At 36.9% G+C, this 24,084-nt stretch overlaps 1 protein-coding gene across 1 annotated transcript in view; it reads right to left on the bottom strand.

The window, feature by feature from the left end:
* Positions 1-21,085, bottom strand: part of Smp_126740 (protein kinase) — a 34,294-nt gene extending 13,209 nt beyond the window's left edge. Inside the window, exons 1-8 of the mRNA XM_018791101.1 lie at positions 21,063-21,085; positions 18,672-19,165; positions 16,852-17,094; positions 12,462-12,587; positions 10,561-10,686; positions 8,277-8,453; positions 4,604-4,726; positions 221-334 (exon numbers count right to left, since the gene is read on the bottom strand). Coding sequence (XP_018645621.1) covers positions 221-334; positions 4,604-4,726; positions 8,277-8,453; positions 10,561-10,686; positions 12,462-12,587; positions 16,852-17,094; positions 18,672-18,905 — 1,143 coding nt within the window. The 5' untranslated portion in view covers positions 18,906-19,165; positions 21,063-21,085. The remainder of the gene's footprint in view (positions 1-220; positions 335-4,603; positions 4,727-8,276; positions 8,454-10,560; positions 10,687-12,461; positions 12,588-16,851; positions 17,095-18,671; positions 19,166-21,062) is intronic.
* Positions 21,086-24,084: the final 2,999 nt, after the last annotated feature.

Here is a 24,084-nt window from a genome sequence, read left to right as displayed (position 1 = left end):
AAATACTAAATCTCCACAAAACCCCTTCTGATAATAATAAATTACTTATAATTATCAACGAATGTATTCTATCTGAATTGGTTAGTTACAAGTCGACCATAAAAATCATAAAAGTATGCAATTTACACAATGATCCAAAGAGTACTTTATATTTTCGTTATTTAGCCAACGTTAACGGTGATAATGATAATAAATCATAATAAAATTCTATACCACTTACAGATAAATATTCTGTGGATAAACATAAACGTTGTATTCGTGGAATGAGAGAATTTCTTAATACAGTCAAATCCATTGCTTTCCCAATAGTTGGTAAAGATTTAAGACACAATTCCTAGAATAGGATGACGAGAAAACAACAGATAAAACATGTATACAAAAATAGGTTTTTAATGGTAAAATAAAAATAATAGTGGTTAGAATAAAAAAAGTTTGAAGATTAATATTGTTTGAGAATGGTTTCTAATATGTTGTAGTGGATTTTCTTCGAGATAATTCCCAAAGCTTCGTATATCACTCGTCCTGATAATCATTACTAAATAACACCCAACCTTGCATACATTTCAGAAGACGATACGAAGCGTTGACTACAGTTTATTATTGAACAGCGTAGATCACTAAGCCCAAGAGTACAAGGGAAATTCGAGCAGAAATGCGAATGTGAGCGAGCAAATACAGAGGCAAATGAATTAGTAAGATTCAAACATATATATTGTCTCCGCTGGGCTTACTTATTTCTTTGTTGCAGGTATTTGTGATGATTTGGGACAAGAAGACGAGTTCACATTTTCTCCTAATGAGTGTAACATTCCATAAAATTAATTTTATTCCCAATGTGACATTTTTACATTGGGATTATAATTAGTAATGGGAACCACTGCAGTTTCCAGGACGGAAAGTAAGAACAAAACGCTGACGCAAAATGAATATTTCTTGGCTCTCTAAAAACACGTTACCAAAACAAGTAGTTCGAAATCCAGTCATCATTTAACCAAATATTTCCGGTCCCTCAAAACTGCTCTTCAAACTACATGCTAGAGCTCGCAATGTTCGAAACCTATGTGAAGTAGGCCAATAGGCCTCTTTAGATGGGACTCTACATTACCATCTCATTGACGTACGTTATGTCTCTGAGAGACACGGAGTCCAAGCATTGTCATTCACTAGACGTCACCTACCCAACACAGAACTGTCAAGATTTACCCTTCGCATATCTAGAGACCTGCTGTCACCACTTGTGGAATCACTGGTGCAAGTATAATATCATGTTCAGAAGTAGAATAGGCTTTCCTAGACTGGATTGCCATAGACAGTACCTTGTGCTCTGTCCGACTACAAAGGAAAGTATGAACACGGAAAAGTAGGGATATATACAGTTCCCTCTTAGTTATCTCTGACTGCACTCACATTGATTGCAACTCAAATGGATTGGAAGACGAATTAGATAGAAATACTCCATGTTCTTCCAAAAAACTAAAAGCTCACAACTAGAAATAGAAGCAGGTGATATTAGTACCCAAGTAGTTAGTAAAAACAAAGTGAAAGACACTTACGTGGGTCTAACAATGTCGTGGCCCAGCTAACAGATAGTGGAAACTGGCTGATGTAACAATGCTCAGACAGTCGCACCTGAATGGTCTCGGTCGCTGATCTTTACAGAATATAACAAAGGCATCAAATCTTCTCGTAATAATCACAGAAAAATCAGTTTTACTAAACTAATGTCTAAAATATTACACACGATAATCATCCAACGCTTAACTAGGGGTTTTGAAGAACAAACTCGGAAAAACCGGGCTGGCTACACACCTGGATATGAATATGTAAACCAGACATCCACTCTTCATCACGTGTTAGGGCAAAAACATACCGATGCCTAACTGTGGTTTGAATCCTTGATCTTGAGGCAGCATTCGACTCTGTCGGTCAAGATATTTTGAAGCACTGCCTATCAGTGAAAGGTGTACCAAAGAAGTACATAAACTTTGTACAAGCTCTCTAGTCAAAAAATATTAATCGGGTCACAGCTTATGGTGAGCTGTTGACCTCAAGTGACGTCTATACGGTCATCCGCTCCCGTCACTTTTATTTAACTTTGTCAGGTATTCTTTTAGAGATGATACTTATCGCCTGACTTTTCAGGAGTCGATCTTCAACTGGGGAGATTAACTTGCTGACTTAGGTATACACAGGTGAAATAGTGCTGTTTGGTGAAAGGACTGGAGAAATGCAGCCTTCTGGCCGACATACACAATGCGAGCGTGTTCGGGGTGAGTTACATCTCTTTTAAATGCAAAATGTTGCCTCAGAATTGGTCTTCGTCAGCGCCTAAACTAATGATCGGGAGCGACATATTTGAGTGCATCAACCTTTATACATACCTCAGAAGTTTCATCAGCGCTGATGGGTTGGCATCTGATATAGTCACAAAACGAATCCAGAAAGCCTAGTGCGACTAATATGCTATGCAGCAGTCTGCTCTACTTTATGGATGTGAAACATGCCTTTTAAAAATAGAGGATGTTCCTAGGTTACTAGTATTCCATCATGTGTCTTCTAGTCATTCCTCGTGTATTTTGAAACCAAATGGGTGGGACATGTGTCACGTACTCCCACCCACCGTCTATTTTGACCAGTGATGTCGTTCAGCGAATGGGTACGTTGCGAGAAACCTAGGGGCAGCCAAACAACAACATTGCATTAGTCCATCAAGAAAATGACTATTGGACTCAGACACGTCAACAGGTGTAGACACACCAGTTTCCATCTGCATAATTATTGTAACCAATGGTTAGAAACTTGACACGGCTCAAAACTGTTCGCAATGATCCAAGTGCATTAACACATTGTCTCCACTTACATCCCGAATTTCTAAATCCTTCATACTTTTTTATTCATTTCACTAATTTATATCTCCTCGAATCGTATCTTCAACACTGATCTTTCCTACTACTACTAATACTGTTACTACCTCTACTACTCTGGGATTTACCCTGACAATTTGAACTCGCTATGCTAACGGGCTATGAAAAATTGAACCGATGCACACATAAGCCAGATTCTAAGTACTCTTTGACTGACTGATGGATGTGGCGTGTTGATTTTTGAGACTAAAGCTAGTGGCAGAATGAGGTAAAAACCTGTTAATCCCCTGAATATGTTAAGTGACTAGAAACCCGGAAAAAAAGTTGATATCATGTTAATGGAGTTACGAGTTTAAAGAAAGCCTAACCAAATAAGAATAAACCCACATGGACAATACTGCCAACAATACTTCGAAAAAAGGATGATTTTGGAACAGAGAAGGGTAAGTGAAGAAGATGGAACTCATATAACTATATGGTAAGTTATTACCTCTATTTTACCATGTAGTTGTTAAGTAATTTATTCATGGTGTTTCCATATTGTCCTGTTTATGTGCTTTCATTTATTGAGTTAACAGACGATCAACGTTGTAACACTCAAAAATTATCATTAATTAATTACGGATCCACTGCTTATTCTTGTGTTGCTTTTGACTTAGTTTTATATAAACTATGACGTTATTTGAGGTGTGTTGTGCTCACGTAATGAATGTACATAACTCAATGAGTGCTTGGGTCATAATAAGTGGTTTTTCGGCTTGCTGTGTCTAACTTCTGATTGGCTGCTAGGTTAAACGGAAGCTGCATTCTGGTACAGTTGGAATAGGAATTTTTGCGGTCAGTCACGGTCATTTTTTGTCGGGCGAATCATGCTATTGGCTACACAAAAGTCCCTGGACCAATAGTACTCGTATTAGCAAAGATATTTTGACTCGGTTTGGTAAAGCTTTGTTTTATAGTTTTGGAGGTCATTTTAATCCCGAAACGCCATGTGCTGAAAATTAAATCATATTGAACAGTTCTTCTATTTGATCGTGAGATTCATCACGAAAGTTCACTAAAGACTGTACTCATTTTCGATACTAAATCTTGTGAACAGCAAAATACTATTCAGCTACTAAATCGCAAAGCTAGTTTAAATTTTTAACTTCGATCATCAAATAATACTAGTGATATGCTTCAATAGCCCAAATAAAGTGATTCCAAAACAGAAAAGCAGGGTCTAGAGTCTGGACCGTTGAATGATATTTGGAGAGAATCAGTTAATCAAATTAATTAGTGATCAATCCTATTGACATGAACACACTGACTACCTGTGGTACGTATAGAAGAATAATCAATACATTATTTACATCCCACTGTTGATTATATTAACATTAGTAAACATAAGTAGTGAATCTTGTCAGGTACAATAAAACCCCAATGCAATCTTTCACAGTTGAGTGTGCAATTTTGATCCAGACTGGAAAGAAGAGTAAAAACTTACAGAATTATTCATTCATCATCTTCTAAAAGCTAGCATACTTTAATGCAGCTCTAATAGGTCCGATGGAAAATGATTTATATGTTATTAGTGTAATTTTCCCTAATAGAAATGGTTTGATTATGAAGCTTCAGTGGTCTTAAGGCATCGTCGGCGCTTATTCTCTATGAAGAAGATTCCTTTAACCTGATAGATTATAACTGTATGATAATAGTAAACTGAGTATATAGAAGGGGATAAAACAAGATGAACTAACCTGTATCATTTTATTGTCAATATCCAAAGCTAACTGTAACATTGGTAGAACATAATTACGAAACTCTTTGATTGGGAATTTCTCACTTAATATGTGTAAATTTTGTAAAAATATTAAGATAATCTGAAATCGAAAAATGTTAGTGTAAAAGAAATAAACAAAGAATAAAGACAAGTATTTGGGTCTGAAAGTCACTTAGATCGGTTGAATATCAGTTTCTCGATAGCCCGGCGCTGTAACCGGGCAGGTGGATACGGAAAGTCCATCTAGAGGAGTTGTAAACCCTGATTCCAAACAAATGGTACACATGGGCTCCAGGATCCTAAGGGAACAAATGGCGTATGAATCAATCGTTGGTCACCGGCTACCATGGGACTGCATCTCCTCACGATGCTCCACTGCCTTGTGGATCAGACCTTTAGGTTAAAGGCTCCGGGTGTGGCCTCCTAAGTAAACCATCTGCTTCAGTTTAGGCACCTGGGCAGTATCACAACCCTCACACAAATCGAATGAGATTTGTGCGGCGCATATGTATCTGGTGCTTCCTTGTACCGATATTTATGTGTTTAAATAAATAAATAAATTCTCGATAGCAGTTTGAAGAAATATGAATTTTATTAGATTCAGTTAAACAGAGTACAATAAACAAATAGTTAAGTAAAATAAAATTACAGGAAACTAAAGCAAAAACCATCATCATTTTTCAAACTGAGTAAAATATGTACTGATGAATGTAAACCCAGTAGTTTCAATGGTTACGCAATTGTTGAGAACGAAACACTGAGTCCACACTCCCATACTTAGGTGAAATGGCTGTTTGGTGTTTTATTATTTTTGATGATACCCTAAATGGGATCAGTCTGTGACGAACACCATACAAAAATAAATTTATTCTACAGAAAACACCACTTTATCAATATAGGAAGTTTTTCTTGAGCAAACATACCTTCAATGTATATAATATAATATTAGATCATAGTACTTATCACTAGTTAAACTATTTGCCATACATTTTTTTCTAAAGCATTTTTATCCACCTGTACATAATAAAGTCTCGATTATGTTGAATTGTCCGCATGTTATCCTATTTCATATTTTAGTTGCTTGGGTAAATTTTTACTGGAAGTTTTTAATTTGCATTAAAATATGGAAGCATGTTAAATAATAATCTGTTTGGGCACTAATTAACTCATTATATCTAATAATATCTATCTCTTTTATTTCTCAAATTCATTTTTTCTTCACGAATCATATCGCGTTAAATCTCCTTCAGTTCAGTATCCTTTTACTGCCTAGTATTCTCGGACATTTCACCTTACTCGACTGGTCCCCAAATCAAAACAAGACTAAAACAGAAACGTAAATATATTTCACAGCAAACAGCAAGTACAGTTACATTAGTGTAGTACGAAAACGTCAATGTATATTTAGGCTTTCCACAGGAATATTCTCGAGTCTTCTCGGCTCCCCCATTGTATTTGATTGGTTGAAAATGAACTAATCAGTGTTTCTCAACGTGACGTTATCCGAAACACGCTTTGATCAAGCCTCTGTACTATCAACTCATTATTTAAGCTTAGTCTTTTCCACCGATATTGAAAATGTTATCACTTTTACTACTCTGGTATGTCTTGGAAATTTCGTCTCACTGTTGATGTCGTGTGGCGACTTCAAATAATGAGTACATATACCCGGTTGTACGTTGATTATATCTGAGTGACTGATCTGTTTCGGAACATCTTTTCCATGTATTGACGTTTGATTTCACTAAATTTTTGATCAACAACAATTGTTGATTAGTTTTAAAACATTTTTAGACGCCTGTTGTACAGCTGAAGAATTTGAAAGCAGTGAGAGCAACAATAAATGAAGGTCGGCGAGACTAAAGAACATGGACGAGCCAATCAGAAGCTTTCGCGGGTTTTCAAGGTCACGGCGGTAATTTCGCAACATGATGCTTACGTACGATCGCTTTACAGCGGATTTTCGAGACGTGATAATTGAGCGACTACAAGAAAAGGGATTATTGAGAAGCTCCTATAGTTGTGACTGCGGTAGTCAAATGACCATTGTACGGTGTGCAGACTATCGTGATGATATTATCTTTCGATGTCCTTCATGTTGGAAGAAGAAATCAGCTTGAACAGGGACTTTTTTCGCTCGGTCAAAATTAAGGTTGAGACAAATTATGCTCCTTGTTGCGAATTGGATAATAAAAGCACCGGTAACACTAGCTGCCACCTTTGCCAATGTAAGCGAAGTTTCGGCAGTTCAATGGTACGAGTTTTGCCGAGATATTTGCGCAACAAAACTGACAAGCGTACACCAATTGTATGGAGGAGTGGGGAACATTGTTGTAATAGACGAAACGGTTGTAAGGAAATGCAAATACAACCGTGGCTGTTGTATTAAAGAAGATTGGATAAGTAGCTCTCCCATAAATATACCTCACAGGTCCTTGGAATATATGATAGATCATTACAAAAAGGACATTTTCAAAGAGTCAGGAACCGGCAGGCACCAACAATCATACCGATTATACAGCAATATGTGCTGCCGGGCACTACTGTTTATACAGATGATTGGAGAGCGTACAGGTGTCTAGGTAGACTAGGATATGTGCATGAAGTCCTTATACATAGGCGCCATTTCGTTGACCCTACTACTGGGGTGCATACTAACAACATAGAAGCTATGTGGTCAAGACTGAGTTTTTGAGACCTTATCATGGCTCCAGAGGCAGACTACTACGGAGCCATATGGATGAATTCATGTACCGCATGCAATATGATTTTAGAACTTCCGAACCTATATCCAACCTTGATAAGTTTTTAACTCATGTAAAAGAACAGTATCCACTTTAATTCTTTGGTTTTGTATAATAAATTTTTACTGTGCACTGTCTTCTGATTAGCTAATATTTCTCAAGGTCATTTGAGATTCGTTCAAAGGTCGTCCATGTTCTTTAGTCTCGCCATGAGGGTTGTTTATTTTTAGTTACAACCACTGTTATAAATCCATTTGTACTAAAAGTACTATATTTTTGTGACCTTGGAAACATAATTGTTCGACTTCAGGTAAAAACATTGCTGTTTTAAGGTTTCTGTAAGATACTTCTGTTTGACTTTATGTTATAATTTATTTATTTAGACGCATAAATATTGGTACAAGGAAGCACCAGATACATATGCGCCGCACAAATCTCATTCGATTTGTGTGAGGGTTGTGATACTGCCCAGGTGCCTAAACTGAAGCAGATGGTTTACTTAGGAGGCCACACCCGGAGCCTTTTACCTAAAGGTCTGATCCACAAGGCAGTGGAGCATCGTGAGGAGATGCAGTCCCATGGTAGCCGGTGACCAACGATTGATTCATACGCCATTTGTTCCCTTAGGATCCTGGAGCCCATGTGTACCATTTGTTTGGAATCAGGATTTTCCAACTCCCCTACGTGGAGCTTCCGTGTCCACCAACATGGGGAACCAAAGACAATTCTTCTCATCTCAAGGTAACATAATTGGTACAGTAGAGTGCACTTAACAAATTCATATGAACCTGTATAGTAGATTAAGTTTAAAAATTTATGATTACCTATACCTATCAAGAAATTATTGTTGTTCAAAGTCATTTGACTTTCTGATTCACTTTACATTCAGTTGAAATTCGAACTTACTTGTATAGGTTCTTTCATTGACATTACAGGAATAAGACGTGGTAGCATATATCGAATAAATTCGTCTTGTGTAACTAAATCCAAAATTTGTAAAACAGCTGGTAGAATAAATGGTACCATATGTGGATTGGAAAAATCTTCAGAGATTTGCGGGAAAACACGAAATAGACATAAACGCTAAAAATAAAAAATAGCATATGTATATGCATAAGAAACATGGATAAAGTCATTACATAAGAATCATAGAAATTTTATTTTATCCAATTAGTTCCCTTTAATAAACTTTTGTAAAATAATAAACATTAAACATGATCAGATGAAGTGAGTTCATTTCGTGTAATTTGAACCACTGATTTATATAGATAAACAAAATGTTTTACAAATGTAATTTCGTGTGTAACATGCTCCCAAATGCTCTGGTACGGCCGAAGGTAGGAAGAGTCAGCTCTCGCTCTCGAAACGCTCTCAAGTGGCTATGTGCATACAACCACTGACAAGGAAACCCTATTCACTGACTTTCCATGAAATTACTGTTGTTTAAGAAACTGAGAAGACGAAAAGCGAATGCCCGACTTTTACCCGGGTTGGTAGACACGGAAGCTCCACGTAGCGGAGTTGGAAAACCCTGATTTCGAACAAATGGTACACATGGGCTCCAGGATCCTAAGGGAACAAATGGCGTATGAACCTATTGTTGGTCACCGGCTACCATGGGACTACCTCTCCTGATGTTGCTCCACTGCCTTGTGGACTAGACCTTTAGGTCAAAGGCTCCAGGTATATATATATATATATATATATATATCAACCTGTACAAGCAGTCTAGAGTTCGTATTGGTCTTCTGGAATAGTAGCTTCTCTCCTAACCCAGTCAGTTCAGTCCAGAACATCAATATCAATCTCCGCGATACGAACCATATGTTTCAGACATACTGGACTTATATACACACAAAATAGACCGCATCGTACCATAAAATAGAAAACAACAGTCATACAAGATCAAGCTAAAAAGTGGCTGTGATTGTGACTGTTACTAATAAATTGAGAATAACTTAAGAATATTAAGTCGGATATATATATATATATATATATATATATATATATATATATATACCATTCCCTTATTCTTCGTCCAGATATAACAACATCAAATAAATATTTAGTGAATATATCCAAAAGACATTAGTACAACCTACAAGATAAAACAGCACTATGTGGTCCAAAGATAATCATATTGACTTATAATAACAAAATATTAGGTAAATAAGTAACCATTGTTATGAGAGGCGATTTAACTGTGAGGTAGAGACTTTTGAAGTTATTTTTCTAGTGTTATTTATAAATATATATTATCAAGTATTTCGGTTTATTTAGATTCGTATTACCCTAGTTCCAAGCTTTTATTTGAACCGTAAATTGTTGTCATAACATTTTCCACCCATAAACTAGAGCCGATTATTTGTGTAATCGACACTCCATTAATCCCATCATTGATGTTATTGTTCCATGTTAATAATGTTACTTAATTAGTCTGCTGTGTGTTCTGGTTTTGTATGTATATAAATGAATATCTTAAATATAATAACGATTTTGAGACTTGTGACCATAGGTCTAGCGTTCTTTCTAGTCGTTCAGTTAGTCAGTCGCAAAGTAGAACTTCGTACGTATGTACATCAGTTCGAGTTGCCATACTACATTAGCACAGAGATGCAGTTTTCCATTTAAATCCTATAGAGGTAGAAAGAGTATAAGCTGTAAAATCAGTGAGATAAATTTGGAAAGAGGAAAAACAAAGGGACATGAAGAATTCAGAAGATTAGAACTTGGTAGAACACAAAGAGTGGATGCACCTACGCTATTGCAAACGATTTTGAGCCATGTTATTCAAGGTCTCCAACCATCGATTGCTATCATCTCGCGGATCCCAATCAGGTAGTCTACACCTACCAACATGGCTCAGCCCACTTGTCAGTGACTTCATGGATTTGTGCCACGTTTTGGTCTGGCCGCCCCTAGATTTCTTCCAACCTACTCCTATAGCATATTTGTTCAGAGCTACTTAGAGTTGGGCCAATCGTCAAGCATAGAGTATCAGTCCTCCTCGTGCTTGCTGCGTATTGGTAGGTGATAGGACATAACAAATATTTGTGCCTATTAACCAGCCATCTTCAAACACATAATAAATAGTAGTACTATATACTTTATAATCGTATTGTAACTGTATTTTAAAAGTTGAGCTCAACGATATGTAGAAAATTGTCACCTATTCATAAAAATGACTCACTTTTGGCAAAGCATGAATAGAATTTGGCAAAGATTTATAAAATTGTGATCTAGATAAATTATCCAATTGATACATATTATCCACACTTCGTAGAACTGACATTGATGCGTCTTCAAAATATGGTGTCTAAAAAATACCACAAAAAACGTTATACATGAAATAAGTATGGGGAAGAACATATGGCTAAGAATTTTATTGTGATAGGATATGACGAAGAAACTCTTGTTGATAAATAATACAAACAGACGTTTTGGTAGATCCTAACTTTATGGTGAAATATTCTTAACCAACATTTCTTGAACAAAACAGGGATAAGATAGTATTTTTCACCCAGTCCCTAGATAATCTAAAAAGTAGGCACAGCTCAGGAGACTTACTGGAAACCGAAATTCATTGGAATAAATAAACATCTATTGCGCATAGATACATTTACGGTATCCTTGAAGGTAGCTTAAAGGTTTTTGTCTTCAAAACGCAACCAACAAATTAGAAATGAGCATTATAGAGCACACATTGAGTTGGAGAGGTTCGGTGAAGATAAATGGATAAATAAATTTCTACAAAAACAATAGAATGATACATGTTGTAGGCGAATTACATAGACTTCACAGTCCACAACACATACGGTACCTGAATATGTTAAGCCTGAACACTGGATATTTTTAGTATTGAGTTCCTTGACTAACTAACACCCTATGAAGCCTCATCCACAAATAATTCAAGAAGTCATTATATGATTGATTTTTCATTCCACGGCAAGTTTAGTTACGGAGGTTATTTATATTGCTAAGTCCAACTACAGAGTATTAGTGACCTCTAAGCAGAGTTCAAAAATGAAAAATACTTGCGAATTTAACCGATTAGATTATAAAATAACATTAACAGTTGATTTATGAAGAAACGTCAATTAGGTGAATCTATTTGGGATATTTTTCAGTTTCCATAGCTGAGAATTGACATTTTCTAAAACAGTTATTTTAATCTCACCGAAAAACCTGCTGTGCACCACTGTATACACAACGTTATTTCAGAATATTTCAATGTCTTACTTTGGCTGTACTAATATGATATGAAAAATATCAAACACCATAAGAACATATCGCTAGGAAGTGAAAGGTGAAAAATCCAGAAAAGTATATTTATTTATTTACCTAAACACATAAATATTGGTACAAGAAAGCACCAGATACATATGCGCCATACAAATCTCATTCGATTTTTGTGAGGGCTGTGATACTGCCCAGGTGCCCAAACTGAAGCAGGTGGTTTTCTTAGGGGACCACACCCGGAGCCTTTGACCTGAAGGTCTAGTCCACAAGGCAGTGGAGCATCTTAAGGAAACACAGTCCCATGGTAGCCGGTGACCAACGATTGATTCATACGTCATTTATTCCCTTAGGTTCCTGGAGCCCATGTGCACCATTGATTTGGAATCAGGGTTTTCCAACTCCCCTAGGTGGACTCGCCATGACCACCTACCCGGTTAAAGCGCCAGACATTCGCTCTTCGTCCTCTCACTTTCGTAAACAACAGTAATGCCACGAGAAGGCAGTGAGTAGGACTTCCCTGGCAGAGGCTATATATTCGCGTGGCCATGTGAGAGCATTTGGAGAGGGAGAGCGGACTCTCCCCACTCTCGGCCGTACCAGGGCATTTGGGGGCTCAGTACTACGCAGTAGTACTCAGTAGTGCGCATCCACTATCCCGCACTCGCGAGATTCTAACTCAGGACCTACCAGTTTCGCGCCAGAGCACTTAACCGATAGACCACTGAGCCGGCATCCAAAAAAAATTCCGTATATTTTTTTTATCCCATTAGATCTTTTTGGTCTGCTGTGAAATACTTAAACAAAAAACCTAAATATGAACAAAGTTCTAGTTTACGAAATCATACTGCTTACTTGCTTAACCGTCCGTTTGTAAGCGTGATAATCATCTCCAACATCCAAAATGGATTTGCCACGATTGAATAGTGCACATATTAAAAGACCGAGTGAAAACATATCACTTGCAGCAGTCACTTCACCCTAACAATTTTAATAATATGAAAAAATACATTGGGTGTTGTAAAGAATAGGTATTCTTCAAAAAATGATAAGTGAATTACAACAGAATAAATTAAGTATGGATAGGGTTGTTTCTAAAAATCAATCAGTAAAAGGTATCACGTCGCATATTATTGTAAGAGCTAAAGTTCTTGTTAAAAGAGAGTCTTCGATGCTATCAACTATGTGAGTTCACGAAGAAAGTCATTCTGAATGCATTGAAGTTGACATTTAAAATGATGTCAAAAACTCTGCCCCAGAAAACAAGCTCAGGAGTCAACGAAATTAAAAGTATATTTTTCGATGTGATCTGTCAATATAGAAGCGTAAGAACCATTAATATGTCTTGAAAACAGTAAAAAACTGGAACGGCTAACACTTTCAAGCATTGCTATTTTTTGTTAGACACTAGTAACTTTTGAATATGTTACAACACTAAAATTCCAAACAGAAAGACTTTGACAGTCTAGTTACCTGTTTGACATATGTTTTTAGACGATAAACATCCCGCCACCCCAAGTAAACAGGATGAAATACTCCATTTCGATAATCGCAATATAATTATTATGGGTTGACAATACCAACCACTGGTTTCACTCATATGCTGAGTACAGAACTATAAACTTGGATTTGAGCCACGTTAATTGTATGGGGGGCTAACAATACCGCCCAGTTGCCAAAACTGAAATAAACGGGGCGGGGTTCGAGCTTGAGGTGCATTAGTTGAAAGCCAAGTGTTTTAATTAGTAAGCCACCGCTCCAAATCCTATGTCAACAGGGTTTCGAATCCGACCTATTAGGCGTAGATCAACGACATCTTAGATAGGTATATCTGTATTTTAAAACTTAGACGACAAACAGTTATTTCATATGACCCGTCTAAACTCTTAAAGTTATCAGTTGCCAAACAATCAAGTTATCTACATTTATATGTACAAAACAGACTACTTTCCAAAAATTAACAATGAAAAAATGAGTGGAGCATTTGATAAGATGTTAGATATCTAACAGAACAACCGTAAAGTAGTCTCAACTAATAACTGACAACAAACTACCAATATTTGCCAATTCTTATCAATAAGAAATCGATGTACCCGTTTGATAAAGGCAAACAAAGAATAAAAAAGAATTATTATTATTATTTAAACACATAAATATTGGTACAAGGAAGTACCAGATAAATATGCGCCTCACAAATCTCATTCGATTTTTGTGAGGGCTGTGATACTACCCAGGTGTCCAGACTGAAGCAGGTGGTTTTCTTAGGGGGCCACACCCGGAGCCTTTGACCTAAAGGTCTGATCCACAAGGCAGTGGAGCATCGTGAGGAGATGCAGTCCCATGGTAGCCGGTGACCAACAGTTGGTTCATACGCCATTCGTCCCTTCAGGATACTGGAGCTCATGTGCACCATTGGTTTGGAATCAGGGTTTTCCAACTCCCCTAGGTGGACCCTCCGTGTCCACCTACCCGGTTAAAGCGCCGGACATTCGCTTTTTGTCCTCTCAATTTCGTAAACAACAGTAATGCCACGAGAAGGCAGTGAGTAGGACTTCCCTGGCAGAGGCTATATATTCGCGTGGCCATGTGAGAGCATTTGGAGAGGGAGAGCAGGCTCTCCCCATTCTCGGCCGTACCAGGGCATTTGGGGGAAGAGTAAAGCAAAGTATGTATATACATATGTATGTGATTCAAAGATATATATATCGATTCAGTGAAATTATTGATTTGAGACTCTAACATTTCATCCCCAGTTCAAAATAACTGGCTCTTACGTTGTGCAGATGAACAATCACAAATCAAGTTCGTTCGTGATGGCAGAGCTTTCTACATAAAACAACCAAAAAGCTGGAAAATATTAGAAAGAAGTAATCATATAACCTAGTTAGTTAGATTTGTTGGTCATAGAAGTTTAAATTTATGATTCTATCAATTCCGTTCATATGTTAAGTCACTGATTATTTAATATGAAGTGCTGGTCAGTTCAAATCACTCAGATTTGACTGTTTATCAATATAAATGAAACATAAAAATCAGTGTATTCAGGAATAATTTTGAGCTTCTTTGGTGTATAATAAATTTTCATCTGTAGTTTTTGTCTCTTCATTTGTACCGAGTCATATAAGCAATTTGTTTACAACACTCTATCGTATGTTGTTGATAAAGTATCCTTTGGTTTCTGTATCCATGATTTAGAGGATACATATTATCGAGTGTAAAAGCGGTAATTTTAACTGCTGATAATAAGGTATACTTCTGCAATGACTGTTGGTGAATATCTTCAAGTGATCAAGCGACAGACATACTTAACAATCGTTTGCTTGGATAAATTGATGGTATGTTTTCAGTAGCTTAATTTATTCTGATATGTACATACACACCAAAAAATAATTTTTTGTACGTGAAGGATAAGCTTTTTCATTTGATCGTCTCTGTGGATCACTTGCTTCTGTGAAATACAGTACATCAACCATACCAAAGGGTTGATTTCAACATAAATATAGGTGCAAGTTTTAGCACGATTTCAATTAAAAGTGACAAGAAATCTTTCGAAACCTATGATCAAATTCATCAACATACTGTTTTTAACAGTGCTAATAAGAAATAATCGAAATCATCCAAAACTACTTCTCTTTGAATTTTTTATGACAGTGGAAGTTTTAACAAGGCACTAGATGAATGTTGTTCTGTGCATAGGAAGCTAATCACATCTCACCTACTTTATTTTGAGCATAAATTTTGCGCAACTGGTCTTTCACATACGAAAATCGGGGCTTAAAGACTGGTACATCAACATGTGCTGAGTTATATATATATATATATATATATATATATATATATATATATATATATAAATTTCATTTAATTCATCACCAATTGTCATATAGTCTGTTTGAATTGCAATGATGCTATCCTGGTGCCAATATGTTTAGTCAATTGATCATCGTTTCCAATACACTGTGGTTGTAAACTCATTCCTTTTCCTTGACTACATTGTTCATTGTTTGCCAAGTCACAACTAAATCTGTAGTTATGTTTTGTGATGCATTGTCTCAATACTACTCGGATATATGAATCCGTAACGTGTACATGTCAATATTAAATTTGGAAGCATTATTTTGTAGCGATAATCTTCGAATATTTAACTACTGGTATCGTTTATCAGTTTTCTAACTGTTATTTTGTGTTTTCACTTGACATGAACAATCAATCGAAGATTCATATACCCAATCTTGAGTCACATTTTGTGTGTCCGCATGAGAGCTGGTCAAACTGTCTGGCTGCATGAAGTGACTGAAGTGGATTGAGGCTTAAACGTGAGATAAAGTGCTTGAAAATCGAGTTTTTCTCAATTCTAAACGCCACCACTTCATAAATCCTGTTTCCTTTCAATATTTTTTTCAAATTTTACAACTTACGCAATACAGTTACGATAGGTTTGAAATTATTTTCATTATGAATACTGATACTAACTATTTATTGAAAATCGAAGAACCAGAAAGCAAACGGGCTACAATTACTGAAATTAAAATTTCATAATTAAGTTTAAGCGTCAGGTTGATCAATAAGTTTATTAATAAGCTACTCATCTCTCCGATGAATTTTTCCAGAAGTATTTACATATTTTTTCCATATAATAACCACCATTTATGGCAGAAATGAACAATTTAAGGATATGTGCACCATAACACATACTTAGCGATTTCATGAATTATGAACACTTCGCATTTATGTATGCAATGAAAACTGTACAAGAAACAAGACCAAGGAATATAAATGTTGATGGACCAACGGTAGTACACAGTTAGTGGAGGGAGAAAGATGAAAGGACTAGGTGCGAACGAAAAAAATTAAAAGGAAAGTAGGGAATTCTCGGAGAAAATTTCAGCACTGCTATTAGTATGATAGTAACAACATAAAAGTAAGTTTGAGCAACTAACAGGTGCATTTTAAAGTGTCCCCACTTAAATTCTCTGGCTGTTACAACTCGATTTGTGTTATAGACACCAATTGTATTAAATGTCTAAACTACCTAAATCTTAAGTATTTAGATCATTGTCTTTACACTCTGACGATTTGGAAAAAAACAGGGCGAAACAAATATCCACTGCTCCCGGATTTTCAATGGTTTGCTTCAGCTGAAACTGAGTTTATGCCAAAAGCCATCTTCGAGTTACACCAAACTCTTAAAAACCCCTCATTCAAAATGTAAAATTCGTGAGCATAATCCAAAGGAATTGCTTACCTGAAGGATCGCCTCAGGGCTACTAGCATTAAGATTTAATTGACAAGTAGGCATTAAATTAGACTGCCAAACAGGCATTTTAACAAAAGATTGTTCTGATTTTTCGTTCTGGTCCGCTACTTTTGAAAATTCAAACCCACCAAGCTTCCAGATACCAAAACGATTGATTACTACTGATTCGGGAGTCAAATTTAAATGTAAACGATGACAATCACAGTGTAAAAAATTCAAAGCCTCGGCAAGCTTAAAATGAAAAAATGCAATAGAATCCTTTCAGAACTGTAACATCTATTCATTCATATAGTGTTGACTAGGCTAGAAATCATTAAGTTATGGAAGTATTTTTGACACAATGAAAAACTGAAATGTATGTATGAAGCCGGTGGAAGGTGATGATCAATGCCTAGGTGATTAAAATTAATCGACCAACGAAACTGGGATTTTTTTACAAAGGATGAGTTGAGCTGTGGAAAGATTAGTTTCGAAAGTCAGTGAGGTACCGAAAGAGGTGTTAGCGGGAAATAAACCGGATTGAGGCATGTTATGTGCATGATCGTGATGGTGCACGCTGATTGGCTAATTCTAAACCAATCAGCCCTGGCAAATTATTGGAGAAAAATCTAGAAGCTTCTTATGCATATACTATAAATATATGAAGGTTTTTCTAACCATTGATTGCTGCTCACATACCATTGTTATTCTGAATACAATTTCGTTCCTGTTCAACGTGTTCTGATTTTGGGGTCTTGTCGAGTGTCGTTGTATGAGAATACTAAGCAATATGAGTAGCTGGGTCGTTTATCAGCAAAAACAGTTATAACAAGAGGTCACTTCGAACTTCAGGAAGTTGACCTCGCCTAACATTGCAGATAAGGCTGATTAGTATACAATGAGTAAGACCTAAAGACAATTTTCTATCATCATTATTAAATGTCAACCAAGTACAGCTTCGTGCACTTGGCATTGAGCCATACTGAGAATGTGAGGGCTAGTGATACTACCCGGTGCTCAAACCGGGTTTAGTGGGGGGGTTTTGAAGCTGCAACTTAGTGGCTGAAAACTGAGCTCCTTAGTGACTGAGTCAGCGCTTCACAACCTTTTATACACTACTTCACATAAATAACAAAATTGTGTACTCTAAAAGAAATGTGGTGAAAGCGCCCATACGCGCTGTAAGTTTTATATCAGGGACCGCCAAGAAATCTTTAGAATATGAGTACAGAACCAAGTGTTCCATCTTATTCGTTATGTTAGCGTAAATGACTGACCTAAATGTAGTAGCGCTAAGTTTCGAGAAAACATAGCTTTTAAAGGTGGCTGAGTGACATGACAGAAAATGATTGACTCAACGAAGAGAGGTCAAAGAAATAAACGAAGTTATCATGATTTACATAAACATAAAATAATAAATGGAATTTTACTCATGAGGCCTATTTTGAATAACATAACCGAAAACTCCCTAACCATTAACCTTAATTATCTCGCAGACTCCCATCAAAGGGCCTACTTTCCCGCAAACCTTGACCAACAATTATAAGCTGTATATATTGAGAAAAATTGGATTTGACCATTCCTAACCAGACTATATGCTAACCAACGTAGTACTCTGAAAATAAGATGATCACTGGTTGGCTGTTATTCAACAAAATTTCGATACTTGAGTAGTAGTTATATTTCATTGACATAACCGATATTTCAAGACTAGTTTAAGTAGGTACCGAATTGTTGATGAAGTTCATGGAAATCTATGTTAACTTTGTTTAACCTTTATTGATGTATAAAACATATGACACTAAATAGTAAAAAGAACTTTAACTTACCTGCACTAAACCATACTTAATTTCAGTATCTGACAAAGAAAAATCCATAGACTCGTCTGACTGTCCAACTTTTGATGAGTCTCTTGCCAATACACTATTTAGTGAAGTAAACAATGGTTCTGTTGCATAAGCAAGACTTTCACGTGATTCCTCTAGAGGTTGAAGAACTGATACTATTTTTGGATGCTTAATCCTCATCAACGTAGACACGCCGTATTTAAGTACTTCAATCATAGATTCGCGTTGTAACTTTGGATAAGACTCAAGCAATTTTTTCTCCACTATCCATATAGTGGCTTCCTGTGATAAGGGACGAAGGTGAAGAAGATAAAACTTACTTGATGAGTAGAACGTTTTCTAGCTGAATACAATTTCCATAATGAACCTAGACCAGTTTGACCAATTTGCTTCTCAATATCATACTCTCGAGTTAACGGATTGCCAGGTAAGGCACCTGATACTTTTGTTTTTAATTTGTTGAACACAGAGTCCATCTGCAATTTTACGAAAATATTAACGTGAAGATGCTCATTCGCTATACTGACAACTATGAAAATTAAGCAATTTGGGCTGTTACATAAAACGATACACATGCAGAACAGCGAGATTGATTATTTTATTCGGTCTGTATGAGAAAGCTCCACTGCCTCAATTGGATTGCACATGTAAATCAGATCCAGACGTGCTGTTTATTTTATTATTTATTTAAACACATAAATATTGGTACAAGGAAGCACCAGATACATATGCGCCATACAAATCTCATTCGATTTGTGTGAGGGCTGTGATACTACCCAGGTGCCCGAACTGAAGCAGGTGGTTTTCTTAAGGGACCACACCCGGAGCCTTTGACCTAAAGGTCTGATCCACAAGGCAGTGGAGCATCGTGAGGAGATGCAGTCCCATGGTAGCCGGTGATCAACGATTGATTCGTACGCCATTTGTTCCTTCAGGATACTGGAGCCCATGTGCACCATTGGTTTGGAATCAGGGTTTTCCAACTCCCCTAGGTGGACTCGCCTTATCCACCAACCCGGTTAAAGCGCCGGACATTCGCTTTTCGTCCTCTCAATTTCGTAAACAACAGTAATGCCACGAGAAGGCAGTGAGTAGGACTTCCCTGGCAGAGGCTATATATTCGCTGGCCATGTGAGAGCATTTCGAGAGGGAGAGCGGATTTTCCCCACTCTCGGCCGTACCAGGGCATTTGGGGGCAGACGTGCTGTACAATGAATCTATTTAATGACCATTTTGATATCTGTTATTTTCTTAAGAACTTAAAGAGTACTTGATGCAAGGCGCTAGAGAATGACCCAGAGGAACATTTTCATGGGAAAACTAAACAGGAAAAGTCATATAAAAATATGAACACGAATAATAAGGTACAAAATCAATATAAAACGGACAACTAAAAGCACACTGACGGAAAAACTGCACTTCCCTGTCTTAATGACGCAGTGAAGTTAGACAAGCTGGACTCCAATATCTTAAGTTCCTAGAACTCTCTGCAGGCCTTCTGTAAGTTTACTAATGAGGTTTGGACATTATCACCGTGATGTGGGCGTGAAAGAGAATTCATACCATCAGCTACATTCGAATATTATGGCAATACAGGGCATCATCGAGCTATCATAATTTCATATATAAACATTCTCTTCCCAGTGTGTGCACGAAATCCAAGTGTTACATGCACACCGGTGACCAGTAAACATATAGATAATTATCGAGCACCGAACTTGAAACTGAATACTGAGGAGGCTACACTCACACCTGATAGAGCCAAGCCCTAACCACTCATCTTAATTCGCCACATTGTTTCGTAACCCTATTGTGACCCTAATAAATAACCACTGTTTCTCAAGGTCAGTTTGGCAACACCCAAAAGACACCTGCAGATTAGGACCACGCTTCGGAAACCAAAAAGTAACCCGAATATACGTAGACTACAAGGCAAAAGAAACAATTTGACCTATACCGTTCAAGTCATTACATAGAATTTGTAAAAATGTATCATTTCCAGAAATATATTTCTGTCTTTTATGCTCCTGAAGACTACATAGTTTTCATGAGCATAAAAAAGACACCATTTAGTCAACAACTTTGTTCTACACTGTTGGCTGACATAATTCGATATTTTCAGAGCAGTGATAAACAGTTATAAATATATATATCCCAAATAACAATATAGTGTGCAACTAGATCGAGTTGGTAAGAAATATTCCAGAGGTATATACCTCTGGAGTAAAACTCTGGATGAGGTGAGCATAAACTCTCGGTTCCATTATCTTCCAAGTAATTACAACTGTCGAATAAAAAGCATGTTCCAACTAATCAATTAATGGATTGGTTGGAATAATTACTCAGTAATCCTAGGTCGAAGGCCGTCCCTACCTAGCCTACAACGAACTAGCTTCAAATAAGCCGCACCTTAAGAAAGGGTTCAAATGGTTCAAATGGTTGTGGATGGAATGGAAATGGCATTCGCTTAACGGGCTTCCTTGTCCAGTAACAGTGGATCACCAAAACCTCCAGGCAGGAACCAAGGTCCATTAACGATAATAGAGGAAAAAGAAATTGCTAAATCATAGTAAGATATCCTAAGTCCTTAAGAATAGGTCAAGTTGCCTCTTAAAAGACTCCTGCGAAGTAGCTTGGACTAGCTCAGTTGGCAGCGAATTTCAGCATTTGACTACTCTTATGAAGTAGAAGTTGTGTTTACAGTCCGTACTGCTGTGTTGTGTATCCAGTTACTGGATGTTGCCCCTTATGACTGTATTAGGACTAAACTTAGGTAGATCTTCAAGGGGATGTCCAGAAGTGTTTAGGATGCAAGCAAGTGCCGTCAGATCCTAACAACAAATTCGAAATTGTAGTTGTAAATAATTCCCCAAAATCAATAGCTCATTAAGTGTTCGACATTGGATGCCGACCACATTGTTTTAAGTGGACTTGTTTAACTGAAGGCTTTCGGTTATGCATCCGTACCAGATCACGTTACGAACCAGCATCGGACACAGTTCCTACGTTCACTAGCCAGATTAGAGCAAACGCTTCTCAATATATTGATAACGTATCAAATATATCTTTCCGATCTCTTCGCACTGACTTCTGATTTCGATTGGTTGGGGAAAGCTTCGAATATAGAAGGCGTTACTGGTTTATAGTTGTAAAACTAGAAAACTAGTCGTATCTTCACTATGTTTCCGTACTCTAAATAGGGCCGGATGAAACTGTTGAAGATTATGTGGAGAGTTCTTCCATTAAACTGGCTGAAAATGCGCTTCACTGTTACCAGTGCAATGTTTGCTCGGAAGGTATTTTTGTCGCATTTGGCGTAAGCCTATTCCACTATTACAATTATTAATATTAATGCGACACACTTATAAATCCGATGAGTTTTGCATTCACTTCTGAATGTCAGTTTACGGTTTAAGGACTTAAGTTTATGTAAACCATCTCGATAAAAAATATCAAAGTCGTGGATTGAATATATTCTGGACAGAATATATTCTGTAATTACTAACATTAATCATCACTCCACTTATTTTTGTATGATTCTTGTTGTTTAATAAAAAGTTATTTTTTGAATATCATCATTAATTTTTCTAATAAGTCCTCATCAGTTGCTTGACACGATTATTGTTCTCAAAATACAGCGGTGCTTATAAAATACTTGTCCGCGTTCAATCAACTGTCACATTATGGTACTGAAATTAAAGCTCGTATAAATGAGTAATAATGCTACTGTGAGATATGAATAGTGGATTGCTTCAACGTGTCTGTTTCGATGTTAAAATTTCAGTCACACTCTCCAGAGACCGATGATTCGAAAGGCGGTAGTAGCCAATAATTTCCTTATAACAACTTCACAAATGATCAAAATTGTACACAAGATATAAAGAAAAGGTACCATACGAACAGGTATAGGTACGAATAAAAGTAATGATACCTAAAAATACATTTTACAACTGGTACAGACATTCAAACAAACCCAATTATGACGATGAGCGAAAATGTTTTTATCAGTCGTGGAATAATATTTTGCATAGCAGAAGAAGGATAGGTCAACTCACTTTGCCCCGAATATGAGCACTTGACAGTGAATAATGGTAAACGTTCCCAAAACCAAACAGGAAACACGCTTCGAGCTCAACCTCACTAAACAGAGGTCATCAGTCCACAAAGTATCAAGCAAAGTGTGGCAGCCCAATATCCAAAGCAACGTAAAGACAAAGTCAAGCAAACCAAAAATAAAATAGTTATTGAAAAGCTTAACAACACTTAGGAAATAGTCAGGACTCAGAATTTGTAGACAATGTATTGGTAATAACTGCAATCAATCCGAAGGATGAGAATCAATTTATGAAGAACAGAAAACTATAGGAGTGTATTAGTAAATAAATCCCCAAAACAAAAAGATCTATAAGTTTTCGACATTTCATGCTGACCGTACTAGTTTTAGTGGACTCGTCTAGCTTGAGGCGCCCGGTCACTCATCCGCAGCAGATCATGAATGGGTACGCCATGCTACATATCCCCTTCAACTACTAGTCAGCTTAGACCAAACGTTCCTTCCACATATCGACAGCCTGAAATATATATCTTCGAACCTCCTCGCCCTCGACTTCTGAATTAACTGGGTTGGCATATTTCGATCATAAAACGTGTTACTGGTAAAGACGTTGTCAAACTCCGGATGCCCGTAGTATCTTTAAGAGAAACAGTGGATTCTACAGAAGTGTGAATGGCCAGTCGTACGAAAGAACAGACATGAGAAGACTCTCTCCGTATTTGCACGTGATCAAAACACTTAACTAAAATGTGGATAGAAATTAAAATATTAGAACTATAAATTTCAACAAGCTGAGGTCAAAGTTTGGAAAGACAAATATATCAAAAACTTAAAAGAGGGCGGCACGATTAATAACAGTTTGTAGCAAGCTCAGTACCTTTATTTATTTTCATTACACCCCTGTCCCTAAGAGCATTGGTTCTTTTCATGAAGTAATGAATTCTCTGCGTCAATCACTAAACGAATAAGGAGGACAATGAATCAGCTTGTAGTCAAGAAATATTCAAAGAACGAAAATGCTCGCTGGTTTACAGCCATATGTCAGAAGCTATACCAAACTTCGTGTTTCCTAAGAATTACAAGAGTACGCCTAAATATGGATGAACTAGTCCTAACTACTATTGAAAAAATCTTCTAATGTCTATTGATAATAATCTCTTTCTTGGTAAATATTTCATGTGTCTTATTTACCCACATGTACTAAAAGCCACTCGGCCTGCTCATCCAAAGAGCCATTCATTCATCCTTCTCATCTATGAAAGAAAATTACAAGAACTCGGTAGAATATTAGTTTTTTTAAGAAATGGAAACATTCTCTACACGTCTTAACATATCCGTCGC

The sequence above is a fragment of the Schistosoma mansoni genome, assembly GCF_000237925.1.
Source record: "Schistosoma mansoni, WGS project CABG00000000 data, chromosome 4 unplaced supercontig 0032, strain Puerto Rico, whole genome shotgun sequence".
Lineage (NCBI taxonomy): Eukaryota > Metazoa > Platyhelminthes > Trematoda > Strigeidida > Schistosomatidae > Schistosoma > Schistosoma mansoni.
This window is presented reverse-complemented; position numbering and strand designations above follow the sequence as displayed.